The sequence below is a fragment of the Triturus cristatus genome, chromosome 6 (assembly GCF_964204655.1).
Source record: "Triturus cristatus chromosome 6, aTriCri1.1, whole genome shotgun sequence".
Taxonomy (NCBI): domain Eukaryota; kingdom Metazoa; phylum Chordata; class Amphibia; order Caudata; family Salamandridae; genus Triturus; species Triturus cristatus.
In genome coordinates this window covers 1,656,535,041-1,656,561,772 of record NC_140589.1, presented here as the reverse complement: position 1 = coordinate 1,656,561,772, position 26,732 = coordinate 1,656,535,041, and the positions used below count along the sequence as shown (strand labels likewise).

General features: G+C 43.9%; 1 protein-coding gene across 8 annotated transcripts in view; it reads left to right on the top strand.

The window, feature by feature from the left end:
• EML4 (EMAP like 4) overlaps positions 1–26,732 on the top strand; it is a 677,127-nt gene that overhangs the window by 292,809 nt on the left and 357,586 nt on the right. For 2 of the 8 annotated variants that reach the window (XM_085612816.1, XM_085612812.1), the window contains exon 1: positions 14,524–14,677. The exons of 5 other annotated variants lie outside the window; for them this stretch is intronic. In XM_085612816.1, coding sequence (XP_085468942.1) covers positions 14,653–14,677 — 25 coding nt within the window. In that variant the 5' untranslated portion in view covers positions 14,524–14,652. Of the gene's footprint in view, positions 1–14,472; positions 14,678–26,732 lie in introns of those variants that run through there. One more of the 8 variants, XM_085612809.1, reaches the window with a different exon arrangement.

Here is a 26,732-nt window from a genome sequence, read left to right as displayed (position 1 = left end):
TATTTTCTTTCTTTTATCTCTGTTCTTATCGCTGTGTTGTACGTGCGGAATGTGCACATTTTGCATAGTCAGGAGGAGACCAATTTGCAACAGAGGATGTGACCAGCACAAAATTAACCATGCCACTATTGCTCATTATTTGGAGTCTCTGGCTCAGAGATGATGCTGTGATAGCACCACTGGTTACTTAAAACTTTAGAATGACATTTCAGTCCATACTTTAGATAAGGTGCAGATTTCCTGAAATTCTCATGAATGCTAAGTTTACTACTCCTACTAAGCACAGTTTTCTGCATGACTATTTTTCTCATTCATTTTGGGATCCCGCCACCCCCAATTAAAGTTATGAGAAGAAAAGGATGCCCAACATCCATCCTGGTTCAAAGTCTGGAAGTTTAGACAAGAATCGGGAACTATCTGAGATTGCATTTGCATGCTAAACAATATACACACTTCGACTTATATGCAGTAATTACATTGAAATAGCCGTTGACAGAAAATGTCCAAACTGCATGAACAGTGTGTGTTGGGATTGCTTTACTGTCAATTAAAAAAACTGCTGCTAACATTTTAGTCGCGCTAGTATCCCGCTGAACACAAACCATAACTTGGACTGGCTTTGGCACAGTTACAACACTCATATGATGTGACTGCAAATACTACCCTACTCTGATGCTAAATGTGCACCACTTGTTGACCCTTCGCGTTAATTCAATTGTAGTTCTGGTATATATATATTTTTTATTTTTAGTTCTCGCTTATTGATGGGAAGGGCCACACCCATTTCACACCTATCTCCAGTACCAGGGTGTGGAATTGCCTGTCTTTGGAGAGTCTAAAATCACCCTGGAAGTGCCAATAAAAAGCAACAAACTTAAAAATGCACTGGGCATGTAGTGTGTGTATGCGTTGGAGGACAGAGGCCACTTAAAAATAAAAAGGGATGGTCATTGGTGTATAGGTTTGATTAGGACAAACTAATCCTGACCAGCCCAAGTCCTGCTAGGTGGCATCTGGCTTTGAAAGTGATGATCTGGTGAATGATTCTTCCTTTGCCCCATGCTGGTCCTCCTGTAACTTATCTGCATAGTGCACCTCCTTCCACCATTCTTTTCTTTGGTGTGGTCTTTGCCAACAATTGATAGTTGAGTAAACCATGCATTGAAAAGGCTGCTGACAATATCACTCTATAGGTGGCGAAGAGAAAACTGCTTCAGCGGGAATGACTTTGCTCTGTAGTATTTTGAACAGATTTAATTTGTGATCTTATTTTTTCTAGGTAGCTTAAGTACAGTTCTTGCGATTTGATTTCTTTACATGTTCTACATTTAGGGTATAATGCAATATCCCATGATCTTGCAAGACATTTGCTGTGTAACAAAAGCATGTTTTTTGGCAAAAAGTCAGTTTGATGACAAAATGTTGCAAATTTCTCTACACTTTTCAATATGTTCACATTCTTCATGCTTGGTTTCGCTGACCTAGGGCTGCTAAATTACTAAAGAGATTAGTCTTCCTTAACGTGTTGCCGGTGGTATCCATCAGATTACAGACACAGGGGCTCTTTACCAAGCCCACAGAAATGCTTATTTGGCACAAATTAAGGTTTGCATCTGAATCCGATATCCAGACATTAATGCTAACCTGCCAGAATTTCTGCATGGAAAAAAAACTATAATTCTGAGTATCTGCATATCGGATTGTGAGAAAAAAACATGGTATTACAGTGTTAGCCCTTTTCTGAGGTGCAGAGTGATTTGACATTAGGGCACCTAGTGAATACAGTAACCCGTGGTATTGGCATTTGTTGTTTATGTATTACAGCACGCCAGGGACTTTTTGGTCCGAGTCATTTCATAAACCCAATGCTTTTGTATCCATTCTAAAGGGGAGGATTCGAGCTGCCATACTCCCTTCTTTTTTTTTTCTTTTCTTTTCTTCTTTTCTTTAGGCTCACTGAGGAGAGGGGACGGGGGAGGGTTGAGGCCAGGTTTGTTTCTTATTGTTTATATCTTATTTCTAGATTACGTTCATTGTTTGAACTCGGAACACTACTTAGAACCTACAGACCTCAGTGAGTCGCACTCATATTGCCTTGGACCCATCGCTTTTAACTGGCATCATTGCCTGCCCACGGCACTACCTAGCAGTTAATGTTCACCCTTAAGATGCTGCCGGCCCGGATGGGATGTAGGCGGCTTGCTGTGTTTAACTTTGAGTGGCCACACCCTGATTATTGCCTTGAATGTTTAGCCAAATTACAGCTAGCCGGCCCGCTGGGTTGTAGGCATCCAGCTTTTGTAACATGGATTGTGTTCTGTTAATAAAAACAGATTTAATACTAAAGGGGAGGAATCTGTGTTTAAAAATATCTATCAGAAGAACAAGTTACTTACCTTCAGTGCCCTCATTCTTGTGGATACTTGAACTGCAGATTCGCCCCCCCCCCCCCGTTCTGTGGAATGGATTCTTTTTCATCTAAAAAGGTTCAAAGTCAGGCATCTGCACACTGGTGCAAACAATTGAACCTTTGAGCTCTGCGACCTAGGGTGACGACTGTCTCGAAAAAGAAAATGGCATCTGTGTGAATGGGTGGCGCCCTTATGGAGCTCCAGCCATCAATTTCAGGGTGGTGCAGGGTCGACACAGAGCCACACAACCCCACATACCAACAGGGACTAAGCTGTACAAAGCTGCTAGATCCAGTGTGAATCTTGGGGATATTCTAAAGGTGAGGAATCTGAACGTAGGTAACTTGTTCTTAACTAAGTGTAGAGGATTCACTTATAAGAATGAAGTCCTCTAACATTGGTGGAAGAGTTTTGTTGAATTGTTCAAATAAAATCCAGTTATAGTGTCCAATAATCTGTTGTTACTGACACTGTTTGTCGTTGTTGTCTTTGCCCATGTCCTATCATCTTGTTTCCTTTCTACCGTGAGCTCTTTCTTGAATATGCTGTGATGCATTAGCTGAATGTACGCCTTTGTACAATATGGCTGTCAAAATTCTTAACATATTTGGTGTGCAATTTACAAATATTTACCTTAATGGATCTAAAGCATTTCTTGGGTAATAAACACGTTGTATGCTTATGTTTGGTAAAGCATGTATATATAAAATAATCCCACAAAAAGTCTAAACCTAAAAACTGGTCTTAAACTAGAGCAGGACAGTTTGAAATGTTTGAATGCTTAAAGGCATGCACTGTTAAAAGGCAGAGTGTGTTGCTAGGCTCAGCCTCCTCTGCTAACATAGAAGCGCTGTTACTCAAAGATAGGGTCAAAGAGAGAGATTGGTGTTTACCATCCCAAGCCTTGGTTCTTCAGCCTGCTTGTAACCCCATGTGTGGGCACACTGTGGATTCAGTTTGCATGGCTGCACTTTATAAAGGTGCTGTATAATACACATAGATGAAGGCTGACAGAAGATATAAACTTATAGTTTTCAGATACCACCTGTGTTGCTGAACTCAAAGGAGTCTGCCTCTTGCTAATAGGGCTTATGGTTATGACTCCTCTAAAAGATGTCCCTGAAAGATGCAAATAATTCCAATTATCCCAAAAATTACAAAGTAGTGAATGAGAAAGTTATCTTGACTTGTTTACCTAAAAAAAAAAACATATGGTATAACCCTTCTTGGAACATGATGTGTTTAAAATCAGTTTTCCCTCTTGATCACAAACCCAACTAGCCATGTTCTTCCAGTGCACCATACACCAAAAACACCACCCTCTCCCTGCCCATTGGTTGGTGCTGTCTCAAAGTGCTCAACGCCCACTTCCCCAAAAAAAGCATCAACTGTAGCTCTCAACTGCAAAATTTGAATATTCCCTTTGACAGTGACCATACAGTGTTCTTAGTTATTTTTTAAGCTTATGCATTGTAAGTTCTACAAAAATATAGTTTTTTTAGCGCACTTCCTCATCTTCTCAGTCACAGTTGGGCTTCTTGTGTGGTCGTATTCTTTGGTGTCCTAGCCACATCTTCAGGCAGAGCAGGTGTATGATACAGCACTGTGCTTGCCATATAACGATGGAAGTGCTCTGTGACTGATGGGCGTTTTGTGTGTGCTATTAATGACTGATACACGTGAAAATCCACAAGTCTTATACAGACAAGCACACCCAAGCCGGCCTTCCTCCTTGTTGCTCGGTCTTTTTCTTTTGTTAATTGTGTTTAAAATGGGTTAAAGCAAATGAATCCCCTGAAATGTGCTTTTTTTATGAAAAAGCTTGAGAACATTGACACCTAACCCTCGAGGAAGTTGGTATCAGCTTCGCCAAGTTAAACAAAGGCTTGCATGCATTCAGGCCACTGGCTTATTTTAAATGTCTTCAAATGAGTTTTGCCAAAGGGATGGAATGCGAGATCCCCCTTTAAAACTGCGACCATCTGCAGAATGTGTTCTCTTCAGCAATTACTTTAACATATATATTTATCGTGACTCCTCAAAACCGCGTGCATTTAATATTTCACAAAGTAATGATTGACTTAAATAGGTTAATAGTCACGTGATTATCAAATGTTGCATTATACCGCACATTTAACACAAACGATGGTACTTTTTAAGCAAGAAGTTGTTATGAAAATATGTTTCACTCCAGCAACTAATACAAGGGTGATTGGTTCCGTTTTTATTTCCTGCTGCAAAATTAGCTATTCTCAGAAGATGAGTTCTTTATTGGTTAAATTGGACATTAATGTTTCACAATCAGAATTTTAGGAAAGGGGCCACCTGTTTCCTCATTTTTCCCTCACATCTGGATTATATTGTGAGTCGAAAAGCGCATGTTGAGAGATCTCCAAGATTGAGCCACAGAAAAAGACAACACATTAGCTAATGTAGCTGTCAAATGTAGCCGCCGGTCTGTGGCAGTCACTTCCTTTAAATAAACATGTAATCCACCGATATGCCAGAAAACAATGTGCAATACCCCTTCAGATGTGACCTTCTCTACCTCCAACAGAATATTACGTTCCATGTGCATTAATACTATTTACTCCTCAGTAGCTTCCTTAAAGGTCCATAAAATTGTCCATCTTTGGACAAAGCCAGCAAAAGCACAATGGTAGTGCGAGAGCAAGGCTTCAGGAGACTTCCTGAAAGAGAGACGATTGGAGACCAGTTGTAGGACTTTGGGAGGGTTGGTCCACGGACCGGAAGCTTGAACTGAAAAATCTATGACCTGCAGCGAGCCTCGTGACACCTTCGAAATGCAGAGGCGGGCTGTGTTGGAGGATTGAGGTGCCCTGTTACCAGAATACCTTTGCAAATGTTTTGATATGAAATGAGGCAGGTTGCTACAGAGAACATAGTATAGTAGACTTAAAGAGGACCCAATGCTGAATTGGGAGTCAATGCAGGCATTGCAGTAATGGGATAGGACTCAAATGCGCGGCTCCAATCACTAAGAGGGTTGGTTGTCTGATTATTTTTTTTTTTTTTTTTTAGATTGTAGATGTTGAGTTAGATAGACTTTCTTTTAAAGGCACAGTTTATCATGGTTATCCAGTTTTTACCTGGTGACAGCTGTGATAGCAAGGTGTTCGCTTATAAAAGATAACAGTGGGAAAATGGACATGGTAAACATCGGGAGAGACAACTGAAGTTATTTAGCTGTGAATTCAATAGAAAATTTAATTTTCATACCCAAACTTTTAAAGACATTAGCTGGATGAAGGCAAGCCCTCAAATTGGGCAGCCAAACGGTTAATTTCTAAAGAGACTGAACGGCGCCCATAATGAGAATTTCAGTCTTGACTATATTCACTCAGAGCCACTGTAGGCCCATCCAGTTGTGTACCGCCATAAGACATCCTTTTAATTAGGGTTTTTTAGTATGGGCACTCCTTAGCAATTCAGTGTCATCAGAGTATGTATGAAGAGTCCAGCAGAATGATCCCACAATTTCCGCAAGGTAGTCACACACAAATATTAAACCAATTTCGGAGAAACTGCAGAACCCAGTGGGACACCACAAAAGATATTATTGGGAGATGAGAAAAATCAACCCAGTATCACCTGTTGACTTCTGTCGGTCATGAAAGACGTAAACCAATCATGATGCATTTGTGCCCTTGCGTGGTGGCATGTGCGCATGTATACTTTGACATGCTGGGGATAACCGTTTTGGCTTTTTTTGTTTTTGCCAAAGCTATTCAGTATCGGCTACAAAAAAATGTTTACGTGCTTTTCAGTATCAGCAACAAGCACTGGCAAAGCCAAAAGGTTAGCTAGCATCTTTAAGGCGAGATCTTTTGCCTTTTCTAGTTCTATAATTTATCTCTGCCGGTCTGTGTTTTCTGTATGTCAGTCTTGGAGCCTTCCCTAGGTAGTTGTATTTCTGTGCCTTCCCTGCTTCCTCTAGATATTTCTGACTACATATATCTACACGGATCTACCTCTCACTTCAACTTCTTTTCTGCAGTTTTTCTCTTTTTCTCTCAGACTTCTTTCTACGGGTCTCTCCTATCACTCCTCCCCCCAAGCTAATATCGCTCCATCAATATTGCTTCTCCGTCTCCACAACATCATTCTTTCGCTTTCTTGCTCCCTCCCTTTCGCTATTTATCTCTTTCTTCTCTACCACGTCTGTTTTCATCCAGTTTTCTTCTGGGAATGGGTTTGATATGAAGAGATTACATGAAACAAACCGTGCATGGTTTGCTCACAAGCAGGCAGATACATAGCAACACTAAATATATGCAGTTGGGAGCAGCAATATGGTGCCAGTGCATGCCGGTTGCACAGCAATTTTCTGTATATAAAGTCTGTTGGTCTGAGACTTTATTTTTCATGGATTTTGGATTATGAAATGGTTCCAAAGAAATGTAATAATGTTGTTGCTTGAAAATTAGGGATGGAAATGATTTTGGAAACCAGAAACGGAACCAACGTGGAATAACATATCTAAATAAAATTACCCTTTTGAAATGTTGCCATCACTAGGCCTAATTCATTCTTCATCCCTGCTTCCTGCTTCTCAGTTCACTCTATCGCCTCGTGTGAAATGTTTTGGGCCAATGATCTCCACCTATTGATAGATAAAGATTATAAGTAACCAATAAATCACTATATAAACAAAAGAAATTCTAGATTTCGGACGTTATAGATTGAAGTTGGAAATAATTAGGAGCCGTGAACAGAGACAAGGCAGAAGCCCCTTGCAGACACGAGCAGAAGCCTTAGGCATGAAATATACCATGGGCTAACACCCATGGCGGGTTTTCGGTTAAGTGCAATTGGATTGGCCGGAACCTACATGTCATTTTACTGCGTTCAGCACCAAGGCCGGAAATCAGTTGATCATAGCTGGAGTTGAGAGAAGGCTTCATTTCAAATACCAAAAATATATCTCATTTGTTGGCAATAATGGGACTCAGCGTTAAAGTTCTTCTTAGGATAGTGGAAGGCGAGGTTGTGCAATACAAAAATGGTTAAACCGGTTCAATAAGTAATTGTAGGGGGAAAGCATAGGTGATTAGCAAAGGATTAAAGGAGGTATGGAAATGCTGCTAATATTCCATAGTTCTCAGGAACGACAACTCATGATACAAAATATTTTGGTGTTCTATGGTCTGACAAAGCCAAAGGAGACCATAAATTCGGAACAGAGAACCTCCCAACATTGGATGTTTTTCCAAAATACCAGGAAATAAAATGATTGCCTTGAAGTCACAAAGGTGGTTTTGTGATGGTTGAAATTTGAATGACAAATCAGTGATTGGCCGGAGTCAGTGACTTGGTGGCTGCTGAAGCCCTGGACCAATGACACCACAGCTAAGATGAGAGTCCTGATCTGGGAAAGTATGTTACTTGGGTCTGATTGATTGGCCAGGTACAAAGAAGTTTACTATTTACTGCATCTTCAAAGATGGAGGTTGCCTTGGGATGAGAAGACACTGGGGCAGACACACTTGTGGTTGAATGAAGTGTCAAGTGGTGGCAGGAAAACCGTGACTGAAAATCTGTTGAAGAGACTTACAAGTCATGGAACAGGTTGACAGACAGGTGGGGGCAAACTTGGCTATTGTTTGGTCTGCAGGGAAAGCCCATGGCCTAGAGTTGGGTGTTAGGATAATTTGGACTGTAAGATGCTGAAGGGAATGATAAGCTGGTAGATGAGTGGCACAGTGGTTTTTCGCACAATGGCAGAAGGATGTGATTATGATGGGGTGGCAATGACTGAGAAGGGATAGAAGGAACTGATGGCCGCTGGGTTTGGAAGCTGGTGGTTGGCTGAGCATAAGGTAATGTTGGTACGGGGCGTTGAATAGACCTATGATTAGCGAGGGATGTAGCTAACGCGGGGACAGGGATTTAAGATCTGGGAGAGGCAATGTAGATGAGGAAGTTGTGTGAGAGAGGTCAGTGGCATAGTCAGTTCCGTGGAGGCTCACTGATAACTCACCCGTGAAAGGGGAACAAAGTATTTGACACTTATGAAAAATCGTATAGAACCCGATTGCCTGGTATTATTGTTTAAGAAGAAACTGAGACTGAAAAATTGCCAAATTTTTACTTTAACTAGGACCAACAGGAGCCTAGAATGCAGAGTATATCTTTCTGATGTGCCGGTAAATTACATTGAAAGAAATTAGCATTATAACTACAAATGGAAGGAGAAATAATTGTTATTCCATTGATTTTAGCATGACCTCCCTTAGGATTCGGTTTTGCTATTTTAACAGGTGGCTAATGCATGTATGTTTGCATGCTGTAAATGTAGCTATCTTTTCTTAGTGAAGATAAGGTGGTTTGGCGTGGAAGTCAGTCGAAAGTTACTTCATTTCTCTGTTTTAGAAGAATGCCTGAAATAAGAAAAAACCGATTTACCAAATCTACATATGGGTAAATGATGTTAAACTGTATTAACAAGTGTTTTTGTGCAGATGCTTGTATGAGAAATGGTGCCTTTAACCAAGGGAGCACATTTTGTTGTAATTATTCATTGCTGGAGAACTAGTGAAAGGGAGCTGGGGGGGGCAAGGGTAGGGACTGTGAGAGGAAGGATTAGGTGGAAGGGGAGTGCCATCTGCGACATTCAGGCTCCCAGGGCCGTGGGTAGGGAAAGACCCCATATGCCCATCTCTCATTATTTAAAGTGGGGTGCATTTGCACAGTCGATTTGGCAGCATGGGCGTATGTGTGACACTGCCCATGCAAAGCCCGTCTACTCACAGGTTTGCTGGCTTCTCTATAGTACAGGCCTTTTTAGGTCTGGCTTCAGGCTGCTTTAGGCATCTGATGATTCCGTGATAGCACCGCTACATGAAACACACAAAATAATACTGCACACACTATACAACATATAATGCAAAATACACAGAGGGGCTTTGGGGTAATACTTTTCAGGCATTGGCTGTTGCATGGAATTTTGCAGATGGTTTCATTTTTCAGTTTGAAGTGTATGCTGCTTCCAATGTTGGCAGCAAGGTGTGTTTTTGTGGGCAATCCTGTTGTTATTGTAGTTTGGAGTGCAACATGTACAAGTGCACATTCGCGTGTCCATGTTTTGTGCATGAGATAACATTTCCAAGGTAGGCTAATTGGCATGGTCTGTTTCTTCACAAATCGATGCGATCAGACATCTAATCACACAGTTTTCACAGTTAAAATTCACATGTATTTTGCTTGGGCACCTCTATGCCTTTCCATGGCAACGGGTTCGCCCAATTTGTGGGCTTCCACTCTCCATTTCAGTGCTCCTGATTACGCCACAGGTCAGGTGTTGCCTACCTCGTTTGTAACCAGATCATCTCATCACTTTTCCACCTAGCACGATTTTGAGCAGATTTTCTACCTACCATCTCTTTGTAGTCAGCATCCCACTGGTCAGGCTCGGGTAATGGGGCATGCATAGGCCTTGGAGTTCACCTGTCTTACAGACATTGACCGAGGTTGATCCCGAAGTGCCTTCCAAGTCTTACATTAGAGCGTCTATCGTATCTTAATACAGATGTTGTTCTGTGGTGAATTCATGGTTTAAGATTAGATACTGTTTCATCCCACCTCCTCAGTTGTGTACTTGCCGAGTCTCCGACATTTGCTTTAGTAACACACAGATCAATTTTACTGCAGCTAACAGTGAGGTTGAAGGGATGTTGGAATTTGGAGAAAATGAGCAGACGCTTAGATACAGGTATATTGTATTGATGCCTAAAGAGGAAAGGGGTGACCAATGCAAAAACAAACATTTGCAATGCAATAGGTCTCGCATTTGCGAGATTTGAGCTATTGGCATTGTAAATGACAATGCATTTTATTTATGTGTTTTGAAAACCTGCAAGCGGTGAGTAAACACACACTTTGTACTTTGCACGTTTTCTTAACACATACATAAAAGGCATTGTCATTTACAATGCCATATTGCATTGTAAATGCTTTTCGCAATGTTTATTCTATAAACAATCCCTTCTGTGCCTTCCTTCTTAAGCCTTTTCCACCGTTCCTCCCCGAACCTCCCTTCCTGCATTACTTATACAGTGTAAACGGCAATGTAGGTAAAATAAAGCAAATCAATGCAGCTATGCATACACTTCTTGACGTTTGGATCTTTCACAGAAACAACAGGCTGCACTTATGAGTGTGACATCGCAAATATCGTTGTGGATAATGGTTCTCACGACTGGCTAGGCTGAGTTAATTAACTTACACAGACTAAAAACATCAACTGGGAAGTGAAGGAGGACAGTGAAGTCTAAGTGAGAAAGGCGTGGACACTGAGGCTAAAAGCACAGAGGGTGGAGACATTATTAAAACCAAGAGTGGGGCACATGGGGTGGAGGCAGAAGGTGATTAAGGGACCTCTTAAGTCTGAGCACAGGGGTGAACTACAGTCCAAGATGGGGGTGGGAGTCCCTGAAGTCCAAACACAGAGGAAGGTTGCATATAACTGCAGCAGGAAGAAAAGATTAAAAGCAGTGTCAGGGAAGTTTAATAAGAGGGGATAAGGAAAACAATAGCATAGGGGTAGAAAAAGCATTACAGAGGGAACCAATTGAAAACAGTCAAGGCATATATAGAGCAGAGGTAGGGGCAGGGAAGCACAGATGGTCAGTCACATACAGGACATGGAGAGGATCTGTAAATTAAACATTAATAACAGTGGTAGAGTTTAGAAAATTACAGCAGGTAAACGTGGGCATTAAAGCCCAGCAGCGGTGGTACGAGGCTAGGATTGTCACCTTTGTGAAGAAAATACCAGTCATACTGCGCATGACACAAGTTGCAGTACTTCACTCACTGACAGCCTCTGAAATTTGTAAGGGAGTAAATCCTATATGTAATTCGACTGACTGAGCAAGTGAAGCACGCGTGCCCAAACATCCAAAGTAGGTGAGGGTCAGCTCAAGGGAGTAGGGACACACAGCAAGTAGACGGACATTATAGTGGCTAATGAAGTAGCAAGCGCTGGAGAAAACATCTTACCCGAAGATGACAGCATACCACACCATGATATTGTTTTCGGACGGGGCTCCACTCACCCCGCAGGGGGATCCGCCTGCAGCCTGCGGGGAAAGAATTACACCATACAGCTATTCTCAGACTAGCTAGCGCCAGAATCGTCCTCTGACTCAGCAGAACGACCTGTTCCTGCGCAAAAAGTGTGAGGCTCCCAACCCAGCTTCGGCGAGCGTATGCCATCACTACGCTAGCAGCGTAGGAGCATGCTAAGAATAGAGACGAGAATACCGTATCCTGGTGCAAATCTGCTTCGGTCCTCGCTTTCCCCAGTACCTTCAAAAGTTACCTCTTAAAACAAGATAATAATTGTGCCTGTCTGGATCACAGTATCTAGAGGGCAAGCCCTGCGTCACTCTTGCCTGGGTTACCATGGTGAGTGATTTATTGATTTCAATCAAGACTGAATAGATGAAAGGCAGCCGGATGACAGGCGATCTATCACGCATCAAATCATAGTTGCAATGAAATGGGAAGCTGTTTTTTCGGTGGGTGGGTCTGAGAGACGGAAAATGAACTTTTACACCGCGCCTTTCCACAACAGAAGCTGCCACACTGCTGAGGATAAAAATAAGTTAATAAATAACAACCAGTTGGCTTCAAAGAACAAGCGTGAGGTACAGGCATGGAAAGAGTAAGGAAGGGAAGGAGGGGAACAATAGAGGCATGGAGGAAGGAGAGAAAGTAAAGGAGAGGCATTCATGGAGGGAGGAAGGGAAGCAAGGGAGGGATAGAGTCATGAGGGAGGAAAGGAAGCAAAAGAGAGAAAGAATACAAAACAAGCGGCCGCGAAAGTGAAAGCAAATGGTGTGCAGGCTGCCAAATGGTGCGCGCGCCCGGCGCACATGCACTGTATTTGGAGGCCTGAAAGCACTCGTTTGCACTTCCAGATCCCCCATTTACAAAAGCTCTCGCAAGAGCAGCGCTAAAGCGCTGGCTCAGGCGAGCTCTAACAACAGTTGATGGACAGAATGCAGAACAATGTCATACATTCACCCCAGTACAGAGATCTGGGCCTAAATCCATTGGTTTTTTTGCTCACCATGCCGTTCCAGTTTGAACCCAGCCATATGCAAATCAGTCTTGACCCTGTGCCTCATGGGAACAGTCCAGCCCGAACTGCCAAGCCAGGTCCTCCCTGGACTGGAAACAAGCATCCTAGGACCGGTTTCAGCGTTTCACCCCTCTTCAGCCAGGATAGCTTGATTCCAGTGGCATGGAGAGCAAGGAAAGGGGGTCAGGCATGTGTTAGGCATATGTCCTAAAACATATCATCTCTCCTCGGGCTGGTTTTAGGGCGGTGTGACCGGTGCAGCTGCACCAGGCGATGAGTTTGGGAGCAGAGAAGTGCTGTGTTACAAAATAACTTATTGGTTTAAGAGCAGCTGCTGAGAGTTCCTTGTGCATCCACTAGATTTCAGGTAACAATAAAAATGTCAAGATAATGCCGGTGGCTAAGACTTGTGTTGGAGAGAGGACGAAGTTTTGTCAAGTGGCAGTTTTGACTCGTCATAAAGTAGCACACAGGGCTAACATACCTGCTGCAAAGAATGGGTACCATGCGGATCACAGAATTGTATTTATGTGGATAGCTCAGCGGGTTACTTCCTTTGTCACAGAGACCCTGTTGTTACTTGCTGTTAAGTTACAATCCTAATGTAACACATAAGAACCGCCATCAGAGAGCTGCATCGTCTAGGTTAGAAAGTTATGTTTTTCCCCACTCTTTCATTATCCTAATGTTGTTAAATAAAAGGGTTGGTGTGGTCCTCATGGGAAGAGTCCATCCCAGACTGCCAACCCAGGTCCTCCCTGGACCAGAAACAAGTATCCTGGGACGGGTTTTGGGGCCTCCTATTCCTCTGCAGCAAGTGCCACCTGGGGTGGGCACACCCTGGGTCGAGATGCCAGTGCCCAGCAACGCTTCCTGTTCCCGGCCCCTCTGGAGCCCATAGCACTGACCTAGAAGGCAGAGGAAATATGGAGACTGGGGGACGATCCTTTCTTTGTAATGTAGGAGCCTCATGTGAGAATGGGAAGGCAACACTCTGTAGAAGGTAAATTGCATTTCCAAATGTATGGAATGAGATGACGAGGTAACACCTCCTGGGCAAAGGGTGGAAGCTGAAATTCCTCCAGAGGTACAACCAGGTGAGCACACTCTTATTGTGCTCCAGGTTCGACGGGGTGAACGTTACAGCAAAAAGTACCACACCCCGATGGTAGGATTGCAAATGCTGGCGTAGAGCAGGAAAGAGAGGTATTGGCACTGTGACCACGCTGTTAGTAGTTTACTCCCACATAGATTTTTTTTTTTTTTTAAACTCATCTATTTGAGACACTTGTTTCTATGCGGTTTCTGATGAGCTGGTCTATTTTGGAACCAGTAGTTAGTTAACAAAATGAGCTTTCTGTTGACACCGCAGCTTGATTTCCTGGCACTTTTAATGCTGTCATTTGCAGCTCTACATCGAAAGAGGCAAACTGTGAAAAGTTGCCTTCTTGGAAGGGTGAATTTCCTTATCATGCACTGCCAGGGCCACCAGAGTTCTTGTATATATCCTGGGACAAAATGGCGTTGCTTTCCGAAACGTTATCTAGATCCCGACTTGTGTGTTCAAACATTGGTTCTGTGGCAGCCGTGCAATGTTTGTCACCGCCTGGTTTGTTTAAGGTTATTAGCAGCTCAGTGCGACTCCTACGCATGTTACGTGATCTTTGTCGTTAGTTTACATGTCAAAGGTAGATCCTGTGAAACGTGTTCCCTCGCTATCTTCGCTCGTCAGGCGTCTCAAGTGTGTTTCATATGCAAATGCTTTGTTTGCAATTATACAAAAAAGTTGCGGGTTTCCACCTGCCGCGTTTATTCTCCAGTCACCTCGGAGGCGCGTTGGTTTGCAGAAATTGTTAGCGCGCGAACAAAAGAGCCCTGTTGCGTTCGCGTTCAGGAAGCTGTTTTTTCCAAAAGAGTCGTCCACGTGACCCAGTTGTGTCGGGTTTCTGCTGCCACACCTCTCCGTGCAGCTTCAATAATTCAGGTGCAACCTTTGCTCACAGCTGTCGTTAAGTACAGTTTGCCGGGGCTGCGTGGGGGAGAGATGAATGCGCAGCGACGCCGCATCCATTTTTGAATCTTTCGTAAAAGGACCCTGGGTGGCCAGCCCACGTGCTCTGTGTGTGTGCCCACATGGATTCTCTTCACAATCACTGTGGTAAGTTGCATTACAGGACCATTTGCGTAGTGCTAGATGGAAATGTATGTTTAGCGTGCAGGTGTGTGTTTGAGTGCTCGTGTGTGGGAGCGCCGAGAAGAGTCCGCTCGAAGGCGCTGTGCTGAGCCAAATAGATAAATAAAGGCATCTGGGCAAAATGTGACACGTGCAGTCAACGCCCTGTAAGTTGCTGTTAAAAAGAGGTGGTGACCTTGCTCTTACAGAAACGTGCCTTTCATGAGTGAAAGCGAAGCACGTTGGTCACATCTTTGCATTGTAAAATGTGGATCATACATAAAACACCTGCTACTAGTCTAACTTTTGTTCAGCATGTTTTATTTAGTTTGTGTGGACTGAGAAGTGGATCTTTCATTATTCTGCAGAGCTCTCAAATTCCCCAGGTCCGTGTGTGAGTCACTCATGTAGGACAGAGTTTAGCGTTGCTTTCTGGTACTTCTAGCCCCTATTTATTAATGGGATAAACAGGAGAGCAAGTCCCTGAGTGCAAAGGAAAAACTTAGCACGCTGGGCTTCTCGCACACAGTCAGGGAACCCTGAAAGTTATGGATTAGTTGCACCGATTATCTACTGCTTCAGGTGCAGCGTTATTTATTTTCACCGTCGAAATGATACGTGACAGACGCACTTTGTGGCGTGTACGCGTGCCTAGCAGTCATGCGACTCTATGCCATGTGTAATTCTTTCAGGGAGCTCTTGTTTTTTTTTTTTTTTAACTTGCAGTATCTTGTATGATATGGCTGCTATTATCTATAGTTTAAAGAGAACTCTAATATCCCAGAATTCAAAGTGCTCTCGGACAAATAAGAGGACAGGCAGAAGGTGTCATGCATGACATGGGACATCAGGCAGCCGTGTTTGTTTGGTTACCACTGTCAATAGAAGCAAATGTAATTTCTGCATCTGTCACCAGGGGTTTCAGTCCCCGATTCTTCTGTCTTGTGTAGATCAAGCACTCTGTAATATTGTACTACAAACAAACCACAAACATTCAGACTGTCAAGGGTTTCAATCACTGACCCACAGTGCCTCTTTAGAGTGCTATATTTTACACTGTGATCGCATTTATTCAACTCCACTCTGATTGGTGTAGGGAAAAGCAACGCAAATGTTTGCATGTGGTGGAGTAAAGTCAGGATCCCCAATTATCAACCTGCGCAGCCCAAGTGGAAATATTTATCATATCCGCCTTCACTCCCTGGAGGTGGGAGATTTCCACATTTCTTGGCCTCACTTTGAGAGAGGGGAACTGTTTGAATTAGTGGAGGACTGACAGCAGTGATGCATACAGATTATTTACATGGCTCTGTACAACATCAGTCTAGGTGAGGGCTCCCACCATAGATGCTTGAGGGCTCCACTCGCGGCAAATTTTCAGGTTAAACACACAGCCTGATTCACAAAGAAAATATGCAAATTTTCACCCATAGAAGTACTTCTGTGCATCAGTAGGTGTAGGTTTACAAGTTTTGAGAATTAAGTCACAGGCCTGCTATTGGGAATGTCATTGTGAAATTTTCCCGAACTGCTGTTTCCCCAATGCTGAGTTGCACATGCACAAGTACACACACGTACACACACAAAGTACAATTTCACGTTGAGAATAGGCAGCCTGCTGTGTATATCCCCCTTTTCCTGTATAGAAACCCCAACATTCCCATAAAGTTGAGGGGTGTTCGATACTCCTGCCAACCCTCGAAGATGATTTTCTTCAACCCTGATCGACGACCATTTTTAGGGTGGGAAAGTGTTGGAGAGTAGTTTGTAAAATCCCACAAGCTCCTGAGTTGCAAGCATTTCAAAACTCTAAATTCAAACCACGGCTTGATCCGCCCACTTCCATTTTTGCATGTGGCTAACAACTGCATAATTCTATACATTTGTAGCACACAACTACATAGAAGAAAATGCCTTTGTCTGCTAGGTGTCCTTTTGTTGATATTTGGCTAGCATAAATGGAGCCATTTACAGTTCTAAATATGTTTTTTTGTCCGAAAATAGCTTTGTGTAACAGGAGATCACTATAACATTATTATTTTATCTAATTTTGGCTTTGACAATATCCTTAACAATCTGGCATGTATCCAACTAGCATGGACCTATGTTGCCCCTCCCCCACCACCAGTCTGAGTGAAGCCGTGGAGTGATAGAGAGTAAAACATGTCGAGGCTGAGTAATATAAAGTGATACCTTTCGTCACCATTCATTTTTTGACAAGTGCCCTGCCCCCGGAAGTGACGTAGGAGCCAGAAGTCTGGCCCCCCCCCGGAAGTCTGGCCCCCCCCGGAAGCCTGGCCCCCCCCCCCCAGAAGCCTGGCCCCCCCGGAAGTCTGGCCCCCGGAAGCCTGGCCCCCCCCCGGAAGTCTGGCCCCCAGAAGTCTGGCCGACCCCCCCCCCCCCCCCCCCCTGGAAGTCTGCCCCCCCCCCCCCCCCCCGGAAGTCTGCCCCCCCCCGGAAGTCTGGCCCTCTCCCCCCCCCCCCCCCCCCGGAAGTCTGGCCCCCGGAAGCCTGAAGCCCCCGCCATACCCCTCCCCCCCCCCCCCCACCCATTCCCCCCCCCGTTAGTCTGGCCCCCGTTAGTCTGGCCCCCGTTAGTCTGGCCCCCGTTAGTCTGGCCCCTGTTAGTCTGGCCCCCAGAAGTCTGGCCCCCGGAAGTCTGGCCCCCGGAAGTCTGGCCCCCGGAAGTCTGGCCCCCGGAAGTCTGGCCCCCGGAAGTCTGGCCCCCGGAAGTCTGGCCCCCGGAAGTCTGGCCCCCGGAAGTCTGGCCCCCGGAAGTCTGGCCCCCGGAAGTCTGGCCCCCGGAAGTCTGGCCCCCGGAAGTCCGGCCCATGAAGTTCAGCCCCGGAAGTGGGGCAGGTGTAGTTCCACACAGGAAATAATGGATGTGTAGGTGTGTCATAGGTGTAGAACGGGGGTCAGGGGTGCCTAGGGCTAGCTGCAATCACCCAGTAGGGCCTACTAGGGGTGTTTAGGGTTATGGAATATGTAAGCAGAGACTTACCTGCGTGCGCCATGTTGGTGGGGCAAGCAGGGACATGTCTGGGCATGTTCAGCGGCTGTAGGCCGGTTATGCTTCAGCAGTGGCGAGGTGCGTCTGTGGAATGGGAGCCCTAGAGTGGTGCTGGGGTCTTTTTTGAGGTAGACCCACCCCCCTGGGAGGCGTGCCTAATGCATATGGAGTTCCTGAGTGGTGGACTGTGGTGTAGGGCCTACCCACAGCCAGCCATGGGCGGGAATTCTAATGTCCCCACAAGAGTGTGTCCTAATGTAATGTAACTGGTGCTATGTAAAGCGCTCTGATACCTGATTGGATTCGGGTCTAGTTTACGCTCTATAAAACTCTGAAAAAAGATGTGGGAAGCTAGACTGCGAGTTTTGCTGGTGCAGTAATTTTACCTATTACAAAACAACAGGATCCACCTCAGGGGGAAAAGGAGGGGGTGGAGAAGAACCTGGGTTCAGATATCTAGGGTGGTGGAAGGTGTGCATCCTACTGTGGTTGGACACACACTGTGTTTGTTTAAATACCCCTCACACACCAGAATGGCCCTTGGTGTCATGCTTCATCATGGGGGTCTTCCCGCCCTGCTGCGGGACGGGGCGTGCTACGACCTGCGACTACGCGGGAGCACTGATAATGTAGTGCTATGTGTGATGCAAGAGGGAGGGTCTGAAGTGGATGTAGGTAGGTGTATTAAAAAGGACCTGGCCTCATTAGACGTAGAAACTTTAAAAGGTCAAGCAAGGCTGGTGCCGTTAAAAAGGTGGTGCGGAGATGTCCTGCCTAATGTGCGGATACTCCTAGTAGGTCAACATGTTTCGATGCAGCAAAGCATCTTCGTCAGGACAAGAACAAGATCCCTCCTGTATAAATAACGTGTGCTCTAATTAGAGACTATTGAAAAAACTGAAAATGCAATTAATAAAGCATTAGTATACAATACCTAATGGTATGCTTTTTGTGTCTGAAAAAAAGAAAAAGGAAAATGGTAGCTGAGTGTCCCAGGAAACATAATACGTAGTACCTGCAAAAATAAGCGGTGCGCCACATAGTGACATTAAGTGATGTCTAACCATAAATCTAAAAATGCAAAAAGAGGTGTAGTGACCTGTAGGGGAAAAGGAACAATACAAGACAATACACACATGAAACAGAAAACACACACTCTATCGATTGGTGAGCAACTCTGTGTTGAAAAATAAGGAAAAAGTTGCGTAAGTCTGATACATACTTATGTATATGAGAGAACAATGCCTCATGAACCTCTAGAACGGGTGGATAGGGCGAGGTAACTCAGTGCTAGCAGGGGAAAAGGGAGAAAGAGAGTCTATTACCTACTACATTCTGGTTGGGATGGAAACGAAGAGTCCGCTTCCCGAGACGGCTGTGCCGTACTTACGTGCCCCTTGAAAACCCTGGCTCAATGCAAGTCCATCCCGCGGTTCCGCTGTACTGCGGGGAAGTGCTGAAGGCACTCTATGCAGACACTAATTAATTGGAACTGGAGAAGTGGTATCACCTGGATCGTAGTGACACGTAAGGGGCACGTAAGTACGGCACAGCCGTCTCGGGAAGCGGACTCTTCGTTTCCATCACGACCAGAATGTAGAAGGTAATAGACTCTTTTACTCCCTTTTCCCCTGCCAGCACTGAGTTACCTCGCTCTATCCACCCGTTCTAGAGGTTCATGAGGCATTGTTCTCTCATATACATAAGTATGTATCAGACTTTCGCAACTTTTTCCTTATTTTTCAACATAGAGTTGCTCACCAATCGATAGTGTGTGTTTTCTGTTTCATGTGTGTATTGTCTTGTATTGTTCCTTTTCCCCTACAGGTTACTACACCTCTTTTTGCATTTTAAGATTTATGGTTAGACATCACTTAATGTCACTATGTGGCGCACCGCTTATTTTTGCAGGTACTACGTATTATGTTTCCTGGGACACTCAGCTACCATTTTTCTTTTCTTTTCCTTTTTTTCAGACACAAAAAGCATACCATTAGGTATTGTATACTAATGCTTTATTAATTGCATTTTCACTTATTTCAATAGTCTCTAATTAGAGCACACGTTATTTATACAGGAGGGATCTTGTTCTTGTCCTGACGAAGATGCCTTGCTGCATCGAAACATGTTGACCTACTAGGAGTATCCGCACATTACGCAGGACATCTCCGCACCACCTTTTTAACAGCACCAGCCTCCCTTGACCTATTAAAGTTTCCTCGTCTAATGAGGCCAGGTCCTTTTTAATACACCTACCTACATCCACTTCAGACCCTCCCTCTTGCATCACACATAGCACTACATTATCAGAGCGCCCGCGTAGTCGCAGGTCGTAGCACGCTCCGTCCCATAGCGGGTCGGGAAGACCCCTATAATGAAGCATGACACCAAGGGCCATTCTGGTGTGTGAGGGGTATTTAAACAAACACAGTGTGTGTCCAACCACAGTAGGATACACACCTTCCACCACCCTAGATATCTGAACCCAGGTTCTTCTCCACCCCCTCCTTTTCCCCCTGAGGTGGATCCTTTTGTTTTGTAACTGATTCTGTGTGGAGGACGTATCCACCTCCTATGCCCGTGGAGGGCTTTACCTCTACACTCCCCAATCTTGATAACTATAGCAGTAATTTTACCGCCTATTTTTAAAAAGTCTCTGATGTAAAATGACAGTAGTTATAAACAAAAATAAAAATCCAGCCAAGGGTGGGAATTCCAAAGTCCCCACAACAGGCGGGAAGCTAGACTGCGAGTTTGCTGGTGCTGTAATTTTACCGCCTATTTAAAAAAAAGTCTCGGATGTAAAATGACAGTAATTATGGAACAAAAAAAAAAAATTAAGTCAAGCCATGGGCCTGGTATGTGTGCTGTCGCAACCCTAGACTGTGAGTTTGCTGATGCAACAGTATGCACCATATAGTTTTAAAGTCTCTGATGTAAAATGATACTAGTTATGAAATAAAGAAATAAATAATACATGTTTATACAACTGCGGCTTTGCTCTACGTGGGAGTGGGGTGTCAGGGCTGATAAACACGGCAATCTTGTAAAGCATGCGTCAGTGTTGGGTAACATGGCCATGCATCGTTTTGGAACGGTGAAGGGCCCGGATAGGGCTGGATGGAGCAAGTTCCACATAAGTGGGGGCAAACCAACCAGTCATGGTGATGTAACAGGGTGAAAAAATGCTGCTGCACCCCAGAAAGAGCGGGATGAAACACTGCTCCAGAAGAGGCGGCAAACTAAAATGTAAGTTTGCTGATGTAACATTTTCAGCGCCTACCATGTGTAAGACACCCCAAAAGGGCCTACTAGGGGTTGTTTAGGGTTATGGAATGCGTAAGCAGAGACTTACCTGTGTGCGCCATGTTGGTTGGGGCAAGCCAGGACATGTCTGGGCATGTTCAGGGGTAGTTGCCGCTGTAGGCTGGTGTTGCTTCAGCAGTGGTGAGATGCAGCTGTGGAATGGGAGCCCTTGAGTAGTGCTGGGGTCGTTTTGGAGGTAGACCAGGCCCCCCAGGAGGCGTGCCTAATGCATATGGAGTTCCGAAGTGGTAGACCGTGGGGCAGGGCCTAGCCACAGTCAGGCAGAGGCGGGTAGTCCTATGCACCCACGAGAGGCGGAAGCTACACTGTAAGCTTGTTGGTGCAACAATTTTACCACCTAATTTTAAAAGTGACACTAGTTATGGAAAAAAAAAAAAATAAATAAATGTTAAGTCACCTAGGCTTGAAGGGGTTGATAAGTATGACAATTTTGTAAAACATAAGTTGTTGGTGCAACATTTTTCACTGCCTAATTTTAAAAGTCTTTGCTGTAAAGTGACACTAGTTATGAAAAGTGAATAAAATAAAAGAAGCAGATGTTATGAAACTATGACTTATTTCTATGTGGGGGTGAGGTGTCGGGGTTGATAAGCATGGCAATTTTGTAAAGCATGAGTTGTTGGTGCAACTTTTTTTACCATCTAATTTTAAAAGTCTTTGCTGTAAAGTGACACTAGTTATGAAAAGTGAATACAATTAAATATACAGATGTTATGAAACTATGGCTTCTTTTTACGTGGGAGTGAGGTTAGCAAGTTTGCTGATGTAACAATTTCACCACCTAGTTTCAAAAACCGCCTTAAAAGAGTGCTAAGACACAAAGAGGCTTCTACGTGGGGAACGATGTGTCAGGGACTGATAAACATGGGAGTCTTGTAAAAAGTGACGCCGAGGGCCTTGTAATATGCACAGTCGTGATGTTCTTAAATGGGACATTGCGTGAGAGGTTGGTAAAAGTATGACATTTTTAAGGTGCGCATTTTACACCTTTGGAGTGCGCAGAGAAAAAAATTGAAATGCAACACGTAAACTCTTTTTCCATGAGTTTCCCGCCTGTCTAGGACACGACGAGGCTTCTACGTGGGGAGAGAGGTGGCATGAACTGATAAGCATGGGAGTCTTGTAAAAAGTGGCGCCGAGGGTCTGGAAATATGCACAGTCATGATGTTCTTAGACAGGGAGAGATCGGTGAAAGTTTGAAATTTTTTAAGGCGCGCTTTTACACCTTGGGAGTGTGCATAGAAAAAATTGAAATAGGGACGTAACTACACTTGCACTCTAAAATTTGTTGGAGCACCTAATTGTATCTTTGCGGGTAAACAGGCTTTGGCAGAAGACTACAGAGTTAACATGGGGCAGAGGGGAAACAGCCATGCTGATGAAACAAACTCTATACTTAATGTAAGTAGCTATGGATTTTGTTTTTATTTTATAAGGCAGTTCTGGTATTTGTTAAAAACTTTAGACAAGGAATAACTGCAAAATAAGCATGCATATAGGTATTATTGTAGTACTATGTCATAGAGACCTAACAGCTTTAAGAGGATAAAAATTACAAAATAAAACAATGCCTTTTATACACATACCTTAAGTGTTGGTGGTCTTCAGGATATGTAGGAGATGGTAGGGCCGCCCAAAATCCGGCGTCTGCTGCATTACAAGGGGCCAGTTGTGGTAGGTGCACTGGGTGCTGCCCTGTGCACTTGTTCTACCCCAGATACTACATTTTATTGCCAGCTTGCCTTCCCCTGCTGCATCTTCTGGGAGCACACTCCTCAGCATACTGATACACAATCTTTACTTAACACAGCTAGCATTCCAGTACTTGTAGTGCTGGCTATTCTCAGTCTTATACTGTTTAAGGGCAGTACAGTAATGTTTTTGGGAAATCGACAATGACAATACTTCCTATCAACATTCTATGCATTTTCACATTCATTTGCGAAGACTATTGATGTTTTCAGGGTGAGTGTGCCAAGATGCTGTTAGTCTAGTCCATTTGTATTTACAGCAGCCAGGATACAAAGTGCACATCAGAGGGCTCAGACAGTACAGTTGTATTTAACAATTACAGGCGTGGCATTACATTCCTCAGCACACTGCCATTGTATCCCCTTATTTGGCACCGCTGATAGTCTCCTTGTGATTGTCTTCTGTTTAGTCGACTGCTGTATTGACAACACTGTTTTATTGTAGTTTTACTGCTTTGATTCCTTGGGTCATGGATACACAGGTTTTGCTCTCTTGGTCTCAGTTGTAAAAATTGTCCTCTGTAGACCTTTCTTCACAGAGGTTAATTTGTAAAAAATAAGTGTTTGAGCCACGGCATCGGCTCAACATCCTGGGATTCTGGGCAAATCACTTAATCTCCCTATGCATAAATGAATGTGTCCTTAGCTGGTGCTCATGAAAAGCACTGGTGTTGATGATTAAGCGCCGGCAGAGCACCGGAAAACACTGGCTCAAATTAAGCCCTGATTCTTCTGCTTCTTTGTGCTAGAGCTAAATCATACATGAACCTGTCAATCTGTGGAAGCTATTCTTAAATGAATGAAAGTGCCTTGAAGTACATGTGCTGAGGCAGGAGGACAGATCCATACTCCCCATACCCAGAGTATACTCCTTTTGTTGTGCATTCCCAAAGGTGCCATCCAGTGTAGATAGAAAAACACAAAGTTATTTTTGTCCACACCTATGTCACTCACAATTACCAACAATGGGCGCCCCGGGCGTTGGAACTAGGGGTGCAGCAGGTGCTAGAGCACCCCCAGATCTGGAAGGAGTTCAGAAAGGTGATGGAAAACAGTGAAGCCTTTCAATCTGTGAAATTTTCAAACCGCATTAGCTGTGTGCTCAAATGCAGTGAAAGAGCAACGAAATTAAGGAGAGCCCAGAGAAAAAAGGTATGCCACTCTTGTGAGTGGGTGGGATCAGATTACAAGAATGAGGCACATGAAAGGCACCAATGTAACTAATAGCTCCTTTTAAAAGTTTTCCAACATTGCAAACAATCATTTGAGTCTTTTAATTGGGGAATGTGGAGATAGGCATGTGTTAAAGTAGGGTGGGAAAACAAACCAATATAAACATTATTTTACCCTTGTGTGCATGCATGGCTAAAACCACTCTGATTTATTAATGGTCTCTTCTAAGTAACTCATTTCTTTAATCATTTAAAAAAAAAAATTGACACAATGTATTCACATATTTCATAAGATTGCCCCATAATGCAAACTGAACCACATTTTCACTAAAAAAGGTCTCAGACTATCATTCACCCGCTTCCTTCCCTTCAGCTCCCCACTTAAAACTTTTTGTCATGCTCATTTGCTACACTTGCTTGTTCAGTAAGAGCATGATGCTCTTAGAACACCTACAGTTTTAGCATGCTGAAGCACCTGGCCAGCATCCTGAATCAGAAATATGGCTTTTCAGATCTCATGTGACATCATTCACCAGATGACCCCTTTCAAGCTCCCTGGGAAGTAGATCCTGCGTTGGTTCATGCCGTAGAGCACTTCTGAGGATGAGTCTAGACCTTCCATATTCTAGATGACAGAAGATTTTTGTTTTCCAAATCCTCATGCAATTAAGTGTCTCAGACCAAGGTAGATATCCCTCCATCACCATAACTACCTTTAAAATCTACATACTTAGTGTGTCAAAATAGGACTTTCTGTGGTGTATTGAGCTGAAGAAGAAAATGGACTTGGATGTCCAGAACGGGAGGAAGTAAACCTGATACTGTGTTAGAAGAAACCGTGCAAATAGGAAAGAACTATTTGTTAAGTTATGGTAGGTGTTTTTATTTAGCCACCTTACACTATTTACATGGTCCGTTAACACCCTTAAGTGTTATAGCAGTTTGCTCTAACAGAAGGTTCATTTATTGGGGAAATCAGACTTGTGTAGTCCTGACTTATTCTCAGTGTGTTTGTGCTGGCTTTGCTCAATTTGCACTGTGGTGGTGTGTGTCTATCCTTGAGGCTCGAGTTTATTGTTTGTCCATTTGTGGATGTAAACCAGCAGATGCCTCTGGGTGAGAGCTGCGTGGTTTGCCATATATTTTTGTTATACCACGGCTCTGTTTGGCCCAGCAGTGTGAGGTTTTGCCTGAAGAGTTTTGCCATAATAGATAGATGGTTTATACTAGATGTTGAACACCCTCATTTTCTGTGTAAGAATTGTGTCTTGCTGTAACTTGTTAAAGAAGCAGGTTGGTATGGTTTAGACTGATCTGGTGTTGCAGTGGGTGGTGAAGGGTGGTGTGGGGAGTCGTGTGGTTTCAGCTATTGTACTACATTGGGTTGTATAGTAATTACATTGTAATTTAGTGTGGTAAGGTGAGGTATGGTGTTATGTGGCATTTGGTGATGTGGTACACAGACCTTTAACGTGAGACGTAATGATATGGTGTGCCAAAGTCTGAGAAAGTGTGGTATTGATGATTAAGAGCCGGCTGAGCACTGGAAAACACGTCCCCCTCCCCCCCCCCCCCCCCACGCCCCCCCAGCTCCTTGAGACCCTAACGGGTGAGTAGCGCGCTATACAAATTTTGTTGATTGATTGATTGATTACTGAACAAGCAAGTGTATCAAATGAGCATGACAAAAAGTTTTAAGTGGGGAGCTGAAGGGAAGGAAGCGGGTGAATGATAGTCTGAGACCTTTTTTAGTGAAAATGTGGTTCAGTTTGCATTATGGTGCAATATTATGAAACGTGTATACATTGTGTCAGTTTATTTTTAAAAAATGATTAAAGAAATGAGTTACTTAGAAGAGACCATTAATAAATCAGAGTGGTTTTAGCCATGCATGCATACAAGGGTAAAATTTGTGGATTGGTTTGTTTTCCCACCCTACTTTAACACATGCCTGTCTCCACATTCCCCAATTAAAAGACTCAAATGATTCTGGTTTGCGATGTTGGCAAACTTTAAAAAGGAGCTATTAGTTACATTGGTGCCTTTCATGTGCCTCATTCTTGTAATCTGATCCCACCCACTCACAAGAGTGGCATACCTTTTTTCTCTGGGCTCTCCTTAATTTTGTTGCTCTTTCACTGCGTTTGAGCACACAGCTAATGCTGTTTGAAAATTTCACGGATTGAAAGGCTTCAATGTTTTCCATCACCTTTCTTAACTCATTCCAGATCTGGGGGTGCTCTAGCACCTGCTGCACCCCTAGTACCAACGCCCGGGGGGCCCGTTGTTGGTAATTGTGAGTGACATAGGTGTGGACAAAAAGAACTTTGTGTTTTTCGATCTGCACTGGATGGCACCTTTGGGAATGCACAACACAAGGAGTATACTCTGTGTATGGGGAGTATGGATCTGTCCTCCTGCCTCAGCACATGTACTTCAAGGCACTTTCATTTAGGAAAAGCTTCCACAGATTGACAGGTTCATGTATGTTTTAGCTCTAGCACAAAGAAGCAGAAGAATCAGTGCTTAATTTGAGCCCGTGTTTTCCAGTGCTCAGCCGGCTCTTAATCATCAACACCAGTGCTTTTCATGAGCACCAGTTAAGGACACATTCATTTATGCATCGGGTGATTAAGTGATTTGCCCAGAATCCCAGGATGTTGAGCCGATGCCGTGGCTCAAACCTGGTTCCCCAGCGCTGAAGTCAGCAACTCTGGCCATTACTTCACATCCTCTCCCCACTTTCGTGGTTGGTAGTTGGTTCTGTTTTAGGCCGT